We start from the raw sequence: 17434 nt of genomic DNA on the forward strand, positions 1-17434 counted from the left end.
AGTATTTTAGGACTTCCGGACATGCGCACAGCATTGTGCCCAGGAATTCCTTAACCTGGACATGAGGTAGACCGGGTCGAACTTCTTGCAAGATGCGGGGCTTCTGTGGGGGGCAATGATGAGATTAGCTTTGGGACCCCGGCTTTTTGCCCGCAAGAGGAAGGGGACATGGGCTACTATCGGCGTTGGGACAGGCGGGGGTAGTGGAGGGAGAAGAAGCAGGTGGAGCCACTGGCTGTGCTAGGGGTACTTCTGATGCACCAGAAGGCAACCCCGCCAGAGACTTTAGTTCTGAGAATTGGTGACAGAAAGCAAATAGGAGTGACTGCAGCTGAGCGTTGGCGTTTGAAGGAAGAGCATGAGGGAAAAACGCTATCTGCTGCATTTCTAACATCTCCCCAGATCTGCCCTCAACCACCAATTCCCCAACCTTGGGTCAGCCAAACTACCCACTCCTCTCCGCCTCGTACCCTTGTCAAGAAACCTGCTGTGTAGGAATACTGCCTATTTGTGTTTAACTCCACGTGGGCTCCTTGGCTCCGTCCAGCTCAGTTCCACTCTTTTACTAAGATGCTCGTTGTAATTCCCTGAACATGACGTTCTTCCCAAGGTGTTCTAGCTAACCCAGTAGTAGAATGTCTTCATATTTTTTTCCTTCTACTGGGGAAAGAGTACATTATTATTCTTTACAAGGACAATCCTAAAACTGCTCTTGATCACATTGCTTTCCAACTTTTGGAATTCTTCATCACATTCATCTGCTCGGTGCCATCATTCATCTTACTAAAACATTTTTTTGGATTGTGTCATTTTTCTACTCAAACACCTCCAGTAGCTATATGTGGACCACTCAACGGATTCTAAGTTCTTGGTAGGGTATTCACTCTCTGGCAGTTTGGCTCTAATCCGAGCTGTATTTTCCAGAACTGTACTACAAAACTTTTTCTCCTACTGCTCTTGTATCTGGGCTGTTCAATTTATCCTAACACATTGTATATTTTGTTTGTATGTACTTAACGATATGTCTCTACCTTATTCTATGTCTTGAATCGTTTTGAGGACTTAAATGGCCACTTCTTGTATTACGCTTTCTCTGATTATCATAGGCAAAAGTGATCCCTTTTTTCTTCCTTTTTACTCTTACAGCTCTTATTTTGTAGTAGTTGTTTCATTTATTCATTTATTCAGTCAGAATTGATTGCATGCTTACTCTGTGCTTGACACTGTTTTAAATGTGAGATAATCAGTGAATTGGGCAGACAAGGCACTTGCTCCCATAGAGCTAAGATTCTAGTTGGGAGAGATATACCGTAAATAATAAAATTATTAGATAGAAATACTGTGCAGAAAGTTGAGTAGGGTTTGGGGGAAGAGAGTATCTTGCTGGTTCCTTTACATTATTAGTCAGGGACGACCTCTATGAGAATGTGATTGAGGAATGACTAATTTAATCAGGAAGGGTTAACACAAAGGAATTGAAGAAGGCCAGTGTAGTTGGAGTGTAGTGGGTAATGGGGAAAGGGTACAAGATAAATTTAGAGAATAGATAGAGTCCAGAATCTTAGAAGTCTTTGGAAGCCAGGGTAAGTAATTTGGATTTCATTATCAATGTGATTAGAAGTTTTAAAGAGGATTGTGATATGATTTAATTTACCTTTCAAATCATCATTCTGGCCATGTGGAGAATGGACAATAGTGGACTAGTTAAGTAGAAGCAGATTAGAGGCCTTCACAATGTATAAGAATTTCTAAGATGGGAGTACTAAATGATGGAAGGACAGCAAGAGTAATCAGAGAGCCAGATGCTTAAAGTTGATGTAATTTTTGGTGATGAGAAAGTCAAGGTTATGGCCAAGATGGCGTGGAAATGGGTTGAGGTTGAGATCAAGGAATCGAGGGACTGTGGTCTTAAGTAGATGATGCATATAGATGGACATGGAAGTCATGTTGGGTAGGAAGACATTGAGGGAGGTGTTAAAATCATCAGTGAATGAAGAGGAGTCTTCTGGGGACCAAAGAGAGGATGCCAGCAGATGGTAAAGCCTGATTGCATGAACTTCAAAGGAGTTGGGATTTGGGGCAGGTAGAGGAGGGAGAAATGGTTTGGAGCAGTGGCAAACAGAACATATTTACATCCTCCAGGTCCTAAGTTAGGTGGGTGTGAAAGGAAAAATAGCCTTCACTTGAGAGGACTAGAGAAGCAGCAGCGAAGGGAAATAACCAGGTTTCAGTTATGACAAGAAACTGAGGAGACTGTGCAGGAAATTAAGGAATGGAGGAAATAAACATATCCTTATGTAGTCTAGGAAATTAGGTTATAGAGACTTTGCTGTGATTTCTATGTGGCATGATCTGGGGGAAGTTTACTAGATTGGTTCAGATTAGTAGAATACATTATAGAAATGGGATGAAGGTTCAGATGATGATGAATTACCTAGAGAGTGTGGTTATATGTGAGTAGTATGTGGTCCCTGGGCATTTTGTCTTTCATGTAGCTCTGTTTGGTATGGTAGCCATAGGCTGTGTGAAGAATGAATAAAGGCTTCTTCAGAGGATTATTCTCTTATCTACTGCTTCAAGAAGATCTGAAAAGTTTTTTTCTCTCTGATGCCAGTAGCATGGTTGGAATTTTCCTGTGGGTCAACATCAAAAGTTTGTATCTGTAAAAGTTTATAACTGGGTTTTCAAGAAGGTTTAAGGTTCAGGATTAATTTAAGTTAAATTAATTAATTAAATTAATTAATTAATAAATTGCAGGTTGGTTTTTAGAACTTCATTTATCTATCAATTTGGACTATTTCTTCCTGTCTTCTGGTCCCTTCTCTCATCTCCAACCCCTAATATATAAAAATCTAGCCACAAATTCTCCGGAATTAGCTGGAAATTTTCAGGGATGGGATTTAGACAAATCATTAAGTCCTATGTTCTGGTCTTTTCTTTGTGGGCCTACAAGTGGTATTTTTAAAGTAAACTTGAAACTGATCCATTTTAATCCTGGATAATGGATGGAAGCTTGGAGTGGGTGAAGAGTGAAGTTGCAAATCATCAGTTACACCAGAAAAGATTGCCTGTTAATTCATCTTGGTATAGAAGGGTCAAAATACACATGATATATAGATATAAATTGCTAACGTCTCTTAAGGGAACTCAGGATTGAAAGGGAGAAAGAAAAATAAGTCCTGCAAATACATTTCTTTTTTGTTATCCATAACTTTTCTTTCTGGTAACTGCCTCTTTCTTTCTTTTGTAGGCATTGTTATTTAAGAATGGAAGAGGATACAGATTTTAGAGTCAGGTTTAGTTCTTTGTGTTTCATTACTGATCATGTTGGATTTCATGGCACTATAAAAAGCTCACCAAGTGACTTTGTTGTTATAGAGATTGATGAACAGGGACAGTTAGTTAATAAGGCCACCAATGAACGGATTAGTAAAGTACTACCTGAGCCAAATAATTTTGCCAAAAAAACAAAACTTGATTTTCAGAATTTATCCTTTAAAGAGGGAAGCAACCAAGAAGTCAATATTGTCACTGGGTGCTCTGATGATGACCAAAATCATCAGTCTGCTTCAGAAAAGGAAGATACTATCAATGATGGAACTTCCAAAGGTGAAGAAAAAGTTGATGTTTTAAGCAACTTGTTAGATGAAAAAACTAACGAATTACTGAATCACTTTGCCTGTGATATAAAAGAGAAGTGGAATTCTAAAACTGAGCTAATTGGATCATCTCCTGAATTCTCATTAGGCAGAATCCTTGACAAAAACAAGAGGGCTATTTTGCATAGTGCTGTTAGGCAGAAATTCCCCTTTTTAATAACCGTTGGTAAAAACAGTGAGATTGTTGTAAAACCAAATCTTGAGTATAAGGAACTCTGTCACTTGGTATCTGAAGAAGAAGCATTTGACTTTTTTAAATATTTGGATGCAAAGAAAGAAAATTCAAAATTTACCTTTAAACCTGACACAAACAAAGACCACAGAAAAGCTGTCCACCATTTTGTCAACAAAAAGTTTGGAAACCTTGTGGAAACCAAATCTTTCCCTGAACTCAGTTACAATGCCAGTAATCCAAATGTAGCGATAACAGTAAGATTTCGGGAAAAAACACACAAACACAGGAAAAGGTCTCTTTTTGAATGCCGGGATCAAAAAGTTATATACACAGGTAATGTAATACATCGTTACCATTTTCGTTGATAAAGTTAGTTAAAATTGTGTGAAAGATGAATAATTTCAAATGAATTAAGTAGACTTAACCAGAGGGATGTTGGAAAAAATATTTGGGTCTAGTTTTTAGTGGAAGCTAAGGCCTTTCGAATTACACTAATTTTACGAATTAACCTTATTAATCAAAGTATGGTTAACACAGGGCTTATAGTTAACATAGTCACAAATGTATAAAGTTGAAGGAGTTATTTTGTGTTTAATAAGTTTTATTGGAGATAAATCTAGATTTCATATTTTTGAAGTTATTTTAATTAAAATTAAGTACTCAGACAAGTATAATATGTCTGCTTTGCTTGGGAAAGTGAAGAGAACACCTTGTTTTCTAAACAATTGAACTTCAGTACCCGAGGTAAAGAGCCTCCTTACAAGGAGCTCCCTCTTTGTTCAGTTACTCTTTTAGAGAGGAGGTTCTCAAACTTTAACATGCATTAAAAGTCACCAAAAGGGCTTGTTAAACAGATTTCTGAGCCCTATTCTCAGAGTTTCTGATTTAGAAGGTTTGGGGCAGGGCTTTCAGAAATTCCCAGGTGATGCTTTTTCTACTCGGTCTGGGGACCACATTTTGAAAATCACTGTTTTAGCAGATATATTCAATTCCTAGGCCTGGATGGAACTTATGAAATCTTATTCTACAAGTTTGGCTGACCAGGTTTAATTGGTCTATATCCTACATGAAGGACGGGAAGTATTTCCGATGGTCTTGTTTTATAGATACAGCAAAGTTTGTTTTTTTTTCCTGGTTAAACACATTATTTTATTTATTTTTAAGTTTTTATTTTAATCACCCACTGCTCATCATGACAAGTGCTCTCCTTAATCCCCATCATCTATTTCACCCATCCCCCACCAACCTCCCCTCTGGTAACCAGCAGTTTGTTCTCTATAGTTAAGAGTGTTTCTTCATTTGTCTCTCTCTTCCCCCCCCCCTTTGCTCATTTATTTCTTAAATTATACATATGAGTGAAATCATATGGTATGTGACTTTCTCTGACTGGCTTATTTCACTTAGCATTACTCTAACACCATCCATGTCACTGTAAATGGCAAGATTTCATTCTTTTTTATGGCTGAGTAATATTCCATTGTGTGTCTATGCAACCTCTTCTTTATCCATTCATCAGTCCATCAATGGACACTTGTGTTGCTTCCATATCTTGGCTATTGTAAATAATGCAGCTATAAATGTGGGGGTTCATGTATCCCTTTGAATTATTTTCCAATTCTTTGGGTAAATACCCAGTAGTGAGATTGCTGGATCATAGGGTAGTTTTATTCTTAACTCTTTGAGGAAACTCCATACTGTTTTCCATAGTGGCTACTCCAACAGTGCAAGAGGGTTGCTTTTTCTCCACATCCTTGCCAACACCTGTTGTTTCTTGTGTTGTTGACTTTAGCTAATCTGACAGGTATGAGGTGATATCTCATTGTAGTTTTGATTTGCATTTCCCTGATGATAAGTGATGGTGAACATTTTTCATCTTTTCATGTGTCTGTTGGCCAGCTGGCTGTTGTCATCATCATCGTCGTCTTCGTCTTCTTTTCTTTTCTTTTTGTTTGATAGACTCCACAGAGCTTGAACTCATGACCCTGAGACCAAGACCGGGAGCTGAGATCAAGAGTTGGATGCTTAACTGACTGAGCAACCCAGGCACACATCTGTTTGTCTTCTTTGGAGAAATGTCTGTTTGTGTGTCTTCTGCACATTGATAAATTGGATTATTTGTTTTCTGGGTGTTGAGTTATATCAGTTCTTTATATATTTTGGATACTAAACCTTTATCAGATACGTCATTTGCAAATATCTTCTCGCATTCCATGGGTTGCCTTTTAGTTTTGTTGATTGTTTTCTTTGCTGTGCAGAAGCTTTTTATTCTAATGTGGTGCCAGTAGTTTATTTTTGCTTTTGTTTCCCTTACCTCAGGGGACCTATCTAGAAAAAAAGTTGCTACAGTTGATGTCAGAGAAATTATCGCCTATGCTCTTTCCTAGGATTTTTATGGTTTCAGGTCTCACATTTAGGTTTTCCATCCATTTTGAGTTTATTTTTGTATATGGTGTAAGAAAGTGGTCCAGTTTCATTCTTTTGCATGTAGCTCTCCAGTTTTCCCAACACTACTTGTTGAAGAGACTGTCTTTTCCCCATTGGGTATTCTTTCCTGCTTTTTTGAAGATTAATTGACCATATAATTGTGGGTTCATTTCTGGGTTTTCTATTCCATTCCATTGACCTATGTTTCTATTTTTGTGTCAGTTCCACACTGTTTTGATTCCTACAGCTTTGTAATATAACTTGAAGTCTGGAATTGTGATGCCTCCAGTTTTTTTTTTTTTTTTTTTTTTTAAGATTGCTTTGGCTATTCAGGGTCTTTTGTGGTTCCATACAAATTTTAGGATTAGTTCTGTGAAAAATGCTGTTGATATTTTGATAGGGATTTCATTAAATGTACAGATTGCTTTGGGTAGAATAGACATTTTAACAATGTTTGTTCTTATAATCCATGAGCACAGATTATCTTTCCATTTCATGTCATCTTCAATTTCTTTCATCAGTGTTTTATAGTTTTCAGAATACAAGTCTTTCACCTCTTTGGTTAGGTTTATTCATAGGTATCTTTTTATTTTTAGTGCAATTGTAAATGGGATTGTTTTCTTAATTTCTCTTTCTACTGCTTCATTATTGGTGCATAGGGATGCCGCAGATTTCTGTGCATTGATTTTGTATCCTGTGACTTTAATGAATCTGTTTATGAGTTCTAGCAAGTTTTTGGTGGAGTCTTTCAGGTTTTCTATATATATTATCATGTCATCTGCAAAGAATGAAAGTTTTACTTCTTCCTTACCAGTTTGGATGCCTTTTTTTTCTTTTTGTTATTTGATTGCTGTTGCTAGGACTTCCAGTACTATGTTGAGTAAAAGTGGTGAGAGTGGACATCCTTGTCTCATTCCTGACCTTAGGGGAAAGGCTGTCAGTTCTTTCCCATTAAGAATGATGTTAGCTGTGGGTTTTTCATATATGGCCTTTTTTATGTTGAAGTATATTCCCTCTAAACTGACTTTGTTGAGGATTTTTATCATGAATGGATGTTGTACTTTGTCAAATGCTTTTTCTGTGTCTCTTGAAATGATCATATGGTTCATATCCATTTTCTTATTGATGTGATGTATTACTTTGATTGGTTTGTGAATATTGAACCACGCTTGCAACTCACGAATAAATCCCACTTGATTGTGGTGAATGATTTTTTTTTTAATGAATGTTTTTGGATTTGGTTTGCTAGGATATTGTTGAGGATTTTGGCACCTATGTTCATCAGAAATATTGGCCTTATATAGGAAAGCTTTTAGGATGAAAGCAGCAGCCCAAATTTGCACAGATTGCATGTGGCATAGAAACAGGATTGTACTGTGTAGGGACTCTGTGGTATAAATGAAGAGATTAGACCTTGAATCTATGTGGGTTTCATTTTATATTATGACTTCAGTTCATATAAAGATTTATGAACTTTTAAATCTCTTTAAGACTTAGTTTCTGGGGCGCCTCGGTGGCTCAATCGGTTGAACAGCTGCCTTGGGCTCAGGTCGTGATCCTGGGATCCTGGGATCCTGGGATCCCTGCTCAGCAGGGAGCCTGCTTCTCCGTCCCCCCTCTGCCTGCTGCTCTGCCTACGTGTGCTCTTTGTCTCTCTGTCAAATAAATAAATAAAATCTTTAAAAAAATAAAAGACTTAGTTTCCACAAATGTAAAGCTGGAAAAAAATAATACCACGGGCAAATTACTTAGCAATTTGTAACTTTTGGTTGTACTTTAAAAAATGGGGTAATAGTAAAGCCTAATTCACAATGATATTCTAATGATTAAAGGAAATAATTAATGAAAATTTTAATATATAATAGTTATTCAAATGTTGGTGTCTTCTCTCCTGAAAATTTCTGTCTGGTATGTGACTTGCCTTATATGAGAGAGCTGCTAGTACAGCTCTTGACACATGAGGCCTGCAGTAAATGGTAACAGATAAATCTATTGTGAAGGAAAAACAAAAGTAGCTTTAAATGTGGAAGGGAGAATTGCTGGTAAGTTATTTAAGCAGTTACAGGTTTTATACTACTTGAAATTCTAACAGTATTAATTTGAATTAATGAACTAAAAATTGTGGAAACTTTTTATGTATTAGTTTAAATTAGTTTTACAAAAGCTATGAGTAATTGGAGGGATTTATTAAGGGGAGGAATTGATGGTTCACCAGAGAATCGTATGGAGATATTGGGATATCTACAAGTCCAAGAACAAAGAAAAAGTCCAAGGTAAAGTATGCCTAGCCCAGATTTTGCACAGGCCAACCTTTTGTAAGAACAAAAATAACTCATATAAAAAAAAATTCTTAATAAATAGGCCTATCTAGGGCGCCTGGGTGGCTCAGTCGTTAAGTGTCTGCCTTCGGCTCAGGTCATGATCCCGGGGTCCTGGGATCAAGCCCCACATCGGGCTCCCTGCTCGGCAGGAAGCCTGCTTCTCCCTCTCCCACTCCCCCTGCTTGTGTTCCTGCTCTCGCTGTCTCTCTCTCTGTCAAATAAATAAATAAAATCTTTAAAAAAAAAAAAAATAGGCCTATCTAAAAAGTAGCCATTGCCCCAAGGTGTCAAGATTATTTTAATACAGCAAGAGAGGGGTGCCTGGGTGGCTCAGTTGGTTAAGCGACTGCCTTCGGCTCAGGTCATGATCCCAGGGTCCTGGGATCGAGCCCCGCATCGGGCTCCCTGCTCGGCGGGAAGCCTGCTTCTCCCTCTCCCACTCCCCCTGCTTGTGTTCCCTCTCTCGCTGTCTCTCTGTCAAATAAATAAATAAAATCTTTAAAAAAAAAAAAAATACAGCAAGAGATATGAAACAAAACGTGTAATAATGATGATGAGAACAGACATGCAGACAATGAAAATTTTTTAAATTAAATTTGTTATACATTATCTTGGTAGTAAAAAAATAAAAATGAATATCCTAGTGTAAACAAAACTATTATACCTCTCAGTTTGTACTGTTTCAGTGTTTTAAATGTTAAATGCAAATAAAAACCCTTAAGTGGTCACATAGAAAATAAAATAAAATAAAAAATAAAAAAAATAAAAAGAACACTTAAAAAAACTTTTTCTTTTTATTGTTATAAAATATACATAACAGAATTTACCATTTTGACCACTCTTAAATGTAAAGCTCAGTGGCATTAAGTATGTTCACATTGTTGTACATCCATTACCATCATCCATCTCCAGAACTTTTTTATCTTCCCAAACTGAAACTGTATACCCATTAAATAATAACTCTCGCCTTTCCCCTCTCCCCCCAGCCATGGCAACCACCATCCTGCTTTCTGTCTCTATAAATTTGACTTCTCTAGGTATCTCATGTAAGTGGAATCATAAAATATTTGCCAATTTGTGATTGGCACCTATCACTTAACTGAAAATCTTTAAGATTCATCTATGTTGTACATGTCTTAGAATTTCCTTCCTTTAAAGGCTGAATAATATTGTATGTATATATACCTCTTTTTTTTATTCACTCATCTACCAATGGACATGGGTTGTTTCTAACTTTTGGCTGTTGTGAATAATGCTGCCATGAACGTGGCTGTAAAAATACCTGTTCAACTCCCTGTTTTCAGTTCTGTGGGTATATACCCAGAAGTGAAATTGCTGGGTCATATGGTAACATATATTTAATTTTTTGAGACAGCACCATAACCATTTTCCTAGAATACTTTTTTGCAGGAGAAATTATATGAAAGATTTAAGCATCCAATGAAATTTTTATTTTAAGAATTCCATTTTCCAGCTCTAGAAGTTTCATTTAGTTCTTTCTTAGGTCTTCAACTTATATTCATTTTTTCCTATAATCTTTGAGCCTGTTTTTAATAGATATTTAAGAAATGTTTGTCTGCTAATTCTATCACTCATTCCCGGATGTGTTTCTAGTGAATGACTTTTATTTGGGTTATTGGTCATATTTTCCTGCTTCTTTGCGTGTTTAGTAATATTTTGGGGGGGGGTCAAACTTTGTGAATGTTACCTTGTTGAGAGTTTGGATTATATTGTCTCCATTTAAAGAGTGTTGAACTTTGTTTTAACAGGAAGGAAGTAATTTGTAGATCTATTTGAGGCTTCATTTTGAATTTTATTAAGGGAGGGCCAGAGTAGGCTTTACTCTAGAGGTGTCATATAGTTCTACTATTATAGTATGATCCTTCTGTGGTTTCTCCTGCATGCCCTTGATATTTAATTAGATCTCTCCTCCAGTTTTCTCCCAGTTTAAATAAAGAGTGTATAGCACTTGTCCTATGTGTGTTTGAACATTGTAAGGTGTGTGAAAAGCAGATTTGTCTCTTCGTGTTGCAGTCCTTCTTAGCCTTCATATTAAGAGAAATTGTATTTGAGGATTCTAATTTGATATGTACTCAAGCAGCCTTGTCTATATCTAGACCTGATTTAGATGAAAAATGTTAGAATTTGAGCTGTTTCTATGGTGTGAGTTTTGGGGGCCTCAGGAAGGAATGAGTGTATTTTGAATTTGGGGTGTATGTAGTGGGACTAATAGTCTTAGAGCCAGAAGATGGATACTTGTTCTCAACCCCAAGAAGATTCTCGGTGCTCTTCTCCTGGTGTTCACACAAATGCCTTTTGTGGCCAGTAGAATATGGCAGAAGTGATGGTGTATGAGTTCTAAGGCTAGATCATAAAAAGTGTTCTACTTTTTGCCTGTTTCTTGGATTGCTCACTGTGAGCGTATCCAGGCATCACACTGGAGAATTGAGGCCTCTAGCCAGTAACCAGCACCAATTTGTCAGCCATGGGAGGGAGTCCCCTTGGAAATAGATCCTCCAGCTCCTGTCAGGCTTTTTAATAACTATAGCCCCAGCCACATCTAACTGCAACCTCAAGGGAGAGCCTGAGCTCAAACCACCAAACCACGGTGCTCTTGAATTCCTGACCCACAGGCACTATGAGAGATAAGTGAACATTGTAAGCCACTAAGGTTTGGGGTGACTTGTTATGCAATATTATATAAGTAGTATATAGTAATTAATCTTAGGCATGTGCAGATCACTAATAAGCAAATACCTCAAGAGATCACCTATGTAGATTTCTGGAACTCTCTGTGCATACACAGCTTCCTCTTATCTAGAACTCTGCCTTGTGAGTTCCAGCCTACTCAGCCTTCCTGAACTCTAACCTCTAACCCTTTTAATTCAGCATAACTGCTTTGTTCTACCTGGATTCCTCTAGAAGTATCTATCTCTAGGCAAAAAAAACACAGTATTTTAGGCTCACTTCTTTTGTTTTCCTTTTCTTTTTGAATCACAGTTCTGTGCTGCCTGTTTCTCCAGTGTCTGAAAACAGGTATTTCCTATGTTTTGTCTAGCTTTCTATCTGTTTATCATGGAAGATCATACCTAGTACCAATTATTCCAACATGGCTAGAAGTGGAAATTGAATTTTAAAATTTAGCATAGTTGATTTTCTTTTTAAGTACTTCACTTTTTCCAAGTAATCAAGAAAATGTTATAAATCTTATAAATTAAAAGTATAAATTTGGTGGCCTTTAAGTTTTCCTGTGTGTTCCCATATTATTTACTAACTTAGTGAGATTTCAATGTAAAAAGACAAATATAAATCAGTTAGACATTTATAATTAGAATTAGGTACGTCTCATTCTCTTAAACATTCAGAGTATATAAGATACAGATTCATTAACAAAAATAGTGAAATCATGGATTTGATTCTCCTAAATACTCGTATTTAAGTTCTAAATCATCACAAATGAAAAAAAAATGCTTATGCACCAAGGCTAACCAGCAACAAATGATATAATTTCAGACAATCTGGAGGTTCCTTCCTACATGGCTGAGCTTGCTTAACAACTAGTGAGTGACATGCCCAGATTGTCAGGGACAGATTTGACATATCAAACTCCACTTATCAAACACATGAACTTTAAAACTTTTATGGATTGGTTTCTTGGCCTTCTTCTGTGTAGAACAGTTTCCTGGTCTACTTTGAAAAGTTTGTAACACCTAGCCAGCCCACTGCAACAGTTGACCAAATTTTGCATTTCTTTTACTCTTAAGATATCTTAGCGACTTCTGTCTAGTTCCACAGATTTGATATATTTGAGGGACTACCTATATTTTTTCACGTTATTCTTAATTGACTCTCAAAAGTTTTGGTTGTAGGACACCTGAAGAGTATAGCTCTTATAAGTTATTGTAGACCCCAAACAACTTTTATTTGTGTGGTTATTACCTATTGATACCTAACCTATTAAAACAGAGAAATTGTTGAACCACCATGTTGTATATGTGAAACTAAGGTAATATTGTGTGTCAGCTATACTTCAATTAAAAAAACCCCAGAAAATCCAAAAACATGAATTTGTTTAAAGTAACCTATTACTATTAACATGAAAACAATTTTTAATGAAAAATAACCATATTTTTCAACTAAAAATTAGTAACAACAGGCATTGTTTTATAGTTCTGCAAATCTTTCTAATATCTGACTTAATAAAAGTCAGCTTGATTCTCATATCTGTTCTTGCATTCAATCTTTTGGAATTTCTTGTTTTGATCGAATCAAAAGAACAAAACTCAGCTTCACACAGGTATATAGTTGGAAAAGGGAGAACATTATAGGCCCCATAAAATAATAGAGTCCCACAAATCCTACAAATATTGAAATATTTGATATTTTGATCTTATTGCTTTGGCTGTTTGCCATACTTCTTTTCATTCTTTAAACCCCCAGAACAGCAACATTTCCTCAGATTCTTTTCAGCCTCCTAAGACTGAATGCTCCCAAGGCAGGAATCATTTTTGTTTTATTGACCATTATATCCTTAGCCTAGCACATCTTCTGAAATCATTTTATTTAAACTTTGTAATTAAATCCTATCATGACAAAAGCTGATATTTTGAGGTTGTAATTTCTCTACATTTTAAATATGGGCTTTTAATTTCATTTTATTTGAAAGGAGTGATATAAACAGCTGTCCTGGAATCAGAGTTTTATATTAGAATCTATTTGGTTAAGATACCCTGAAAGTGTAAAGAACAAATTGTGATTTAGCACACAGAATTAGCTTGTATGATTCTCTCCTTTCTTGTACCTCTTTTATCAGTTCTTTAAGAATAACAGAGGTCATAGTACATTTAACTTATCACTGCTGCAATAGAAAATTTCGAGAAATCTGGGGAGCTGTATGATAGTACAAAAATAACAGCCTTAGTGGTAAAAATAAATCTAGAAAGTAATGGATAGTGCTTGAATGTTCTTCAGAAATTATAGCTGTTTGTTTATACTTTAACAATTCTTAAACATACCAAGTAAAAAATATTTTTCTTGTAAAAATTCAAACATTGAAAATATACAACATTGCATTATAGATTTTAACACTTTTCACATAAATTATATGCACTGTGTATATTTTTGAAACCTGCTGTTATCATGTTTCTAGAGGTTATTCATACGAAGATATAAATATATAGATCTTCCCCATTCTTTTAAACAACTGTATGATATTCTAAAATGTGGTTATTATAAGCACTTGTTTAGCTATTTTATATATTCATAGATGGATAGATAGATACATATATACATTTCACATCCTTCTACTTCCTGAATCAATGTTTATGTTTAATGTTCATTTTTCTTAGAGTATTCACTATTCGGGGAGACCCTTGTAGCTGCGGGTGACAATTATAGCAGTTGAACAAAATATAAATTATTCTGCAAAAAACCCTGAATTTCCTTTTCATGATTAGAGGGAAAAGGGCAGTAGTTTGATGTATCTTATATGTAAACATTGTGAACTGTGGGTTGCGGTATTTTGTTATTATCAGTGCTGGCTGGTTTATAGGCCAGCATATTGGGGAACTTCTTTGGTGGTAGTTGGTACTGGGCTTGTTCCTTCTGCCTACCTTCCCAATCTCACTCCCACCCTGTCATCTAGTAGACATTTTAAGCATCTACCACAAAGCAAGTGCCGTTTTATCTATTGGTTTGCTGGCTTGGAACTCCCAGTTTATGGGGTGGGCAAACGTAAAGAGAGAAATTATAATGCTTAGTGGCAAGTGTCATGATATTGATAATGACAACTTGTGGAGACATGCAATTTTGTGTAATCAGCACCTTGTGGAGTTTATGTATTCATTCAACAATTATTTGAATAGTTAGTGTGTGTTAGACTGTGGGTATAACAGTTGAGAAAACAAACATGATCCCTGCTTTAGGAGCATTCAGTCTTGGGAACCTGGGAAGAACTTAAGGGAGAACTGCTGCTACTGTTGGATCATGAAGAATAAATACAAGTGTGGCAAGTAAAATGGAAGGAACACATTTTAAACAGAGGATTCAAATGTGAGAAACTACAAAGCTGTGGAAGGCTCTAGTCCATCCACGGATTCTGAGGCATTCTCTGTGTCATACAGGATATACGTGCAGAGACTGAAAAGGGAGACTGGGGTCAGATATAAATGCCAAAGTAAGAGATTTAGATGTTTTTTCTATAAGCCTTTCCTGAGCCAATTAGCATTTTTCAAATGACTGCTGAAATCTAAGACACTGATTTTATATCTTGTTAAAAAATACTTACATTAAAAATTTGATTCATTATATTAATCTATTAGTCTACTAAGAATGTAGTTGATGTATCATAGCTGTGTGTGTGTGTGTGTGTGTGTGTGTGTGTGTGTGTAATCTGGGATTTTTGTTTGTTTGTTTCAGCCTTTACCCTACGAAAAGAAAATCTGGAGATGTTTGAAGCACTTGGTTTTTTAGCTATCAAACTTGGTGTGATTCCTTCAGATTTTAGTTATGCAGGCCTAAAAGACAAGAAAGCCATCACCTATCAAGCAATGGTTGTTAGAAAAGTGACTCCAGAGAGGTAATAAAACATTACTTTATAAGAAAGAACTTTACTTTCTTATTGCATCAAATAAATAAATGTGAGATTAAAAACTTAGAACACTAGGAGCATATTAACCTCCCTATCAATAGTAATTAATTGATTAAAAGCTTATTGAGCAGCACATCCTGCCTTAATAATATGATTATCTTCTAAATAGTGTTATGTCTTAAATTTACACTGAAAATGTAGGTAGTTTTAAGACAAACTTTGAGAAGTGGCAGATTTTAAATGATTGAATTATTTCAGGTCATAAAATGACTGTTAATATAATCCTATAGTAATGGGTTTTTTAGTGCACATTTGTTGAAATAGCATTACCTTTTGAATTCCAAAAAAATTTTTAGTGTTCTCATATAAGTGGTTGTCTGGCAACTGTCATTTAAACCTTATATTAATTTTTAAATGTAAGATTTAACGAGTCTATATGATTTATCATTTATAGGTTGAAAAATATTGAAAAAGAAATCGAAAAGAAAAGAATGAATGTGTTTAATATTCGATCTGTAGATGATTCCCTTAGACTCGGTCAGCTCAAGGGAAATCACTTTGATATTACCATCAGAAATTTAAGAAACCAAATAAATGATTCTTCAAACCTGAGAGAGAGAATTTTGGAGGCAATAGAAAATGTTAAGGTAAGAAAACTTAATTTTAAAATAGTGTTACAGGAAAATCTTTATAGGCCTTCTCTTTACGCTGAGGCAAGAAGGGAAACTTCTTTTTCTTTTGTACCTTTTCTTTTTATGTGCATATGTCATTATTTAAAAAAATGATAATTAGGACAATTTGTTTTATTTTTAATTTTCTTAGTACATTTTTTTGTATTAAAAAAAAAAACTTTAATGTAATTTTAAAAATATATAGAGTTACCCGGGGGGGGGGGGGCTATCTGCATCAGAAGAGAGGTGTTTTTTGTTGTTGTTTGTATGTTTGTTTTTTTAGCACATGCCATATAGAATAGTATTTTAGGCAAAGGGATTAATTTTGGAAATTTTGTTCAGTAATTTTTTCAGGAAATCTTTGGTAAATAGTTACATTACTTTTCAGAATTATGCACAATCTTTTTTTTCTTTTCAATCTAATTGTGAATTTTTTTCAATGTATACAAATGGTAAATCATACACATTTTATTCTGTCTTACAATAAATACTATTTAACATAAATATATAAGTGACATTTTCCAGGCATCTAAATATGCCATAGCCTTCAGTCTGATCATCTAGACTGTGGGTTAGCAAGCTTTTTCTGTAAAGAGCCAGATAATAAATATTTTTGGCTTTGTAGGCATATGGTTTCTGTTGAAGCCACTCTACTGCCCTTGTGTGGAAGCAGCCATAGACCATACATAAATGAATGAGCATGATTGTGTTCCAGTAAAACTTTATTTACAAAAATAAGCGTTGGCCACATTTGACTTGTAGGCCATTAGTAGTTTGACAACCCCTGATCTAGACCAGTAATCCTCAACCTGGGATGCTTCTAGGCAATCTCAGTAGTCAATCCCTACCCCGAACCAATTAAATAAGAACATTTGGGAATGCAGCTTTTGTTATTAGTATTTTTTTAAAAACTCCCTAAGTGATTTTACTCTACAGCTAACACTGAGAAACAGTGATCTAAGATTCTGACCACAAAGACCTTTTTACACAATTTTATTCCTCTCCAAAGGAAAATAAACAAGCAAAACTGGTTTTTAATCACTATTATGCCTTATAGTCAGGAAAATGACTTCCAACTAAAGATTTTCTAAATTCACATTTGTCTGTGTATAGACACTCTTTGATTGTATATTCTTTTTTTTTTTTTTTTAAGATTTTATTTATTTGACAGAGAGAGACACAGCAAGAGAGGGAACACAAGCAGGGGGAGTGAGAGAGGGAGAAGCAGGCCCCCCGCTGAGCAGGCAGCCCAATGTGGGGCTCGATCCCAGGACCCTGGGATCACGACCTGAGCCGAAGGCAGACGCTTAACGACTGAGCCACCCAGGCGCCCCTGATTGTATATTCTTTATATGGTGGTTTTTCCCCTTTTTTCCTAGACCTATCTAAAATTCTTTTTTCCCCCCTCAAAAAATTGTTATGAAAATGATATCCTTTAAAAAAGGGAGAGAGTTTCTCTGAACTCTCATAGCATTTATTGCCTATCTTTCATTCGGAATTTATGAATGTACAACTGCCCATTATAAAATCCCCATTAGGAATGATTCTAACTTTAGCCAACTTTCCTTTAATTCTGAAAATAAGAAGTCTTTGAA

General features: G+C 35.8%; 1 protein-coding gene across 3 annotated transcripts in view; it reads left to right on the forward strand.

The window, feature by feature from the left end:
- The first annotated feature begins 18 nt into the window (after nt 1–18).
- The window catches only part of PUS7L (pseudouridine synthase 7 like), a 30975-nt gene continuing 13559 nt past the window's right edge, over nt 19–17434 (forward strand). Inside the window, exons 1-4 of one of the 3 annotated variants that reach the window (XM_032421039.1) lie at nt 19–66; nt 3251–4167; nt 14997–15156; nt 15623–15815. In XM_032421039.1, coding sequence (XP_032276930.1) covers nt 62–66; nt 3251–4167; nt 14997–15156; nt 15623–15815 — 1275 coding nt within the window. In that variant the 5' untranslated portion in view covers nt 19–61. Of the gene's footprint in view, nt 67–672; nt 872–3250; nt 4168–14996; nt 15157–15622; nt 15816–17434 lie in introns of those variants that run through there. The other 2 variants (XM_032421038.1, XM_032421040.1) reach the window with 2 other exon arrangements.

The sequence above is a fragment of the Phoca vitulina genome, unplaced genomic scaffold (assembly GCF_004348235.1).
Source record: "Phoca vitulina isolate PV1807 unplaced genomic scaffold, GSC_HSeal_1.0 scaffold23, whole genome shotgun sequence".
Lineage (NCBI taxonomy): Eukaryota > Metazoa > Chordata > Mammalia > Carnivora > Phocidae > Phoca > Phoca vitulina.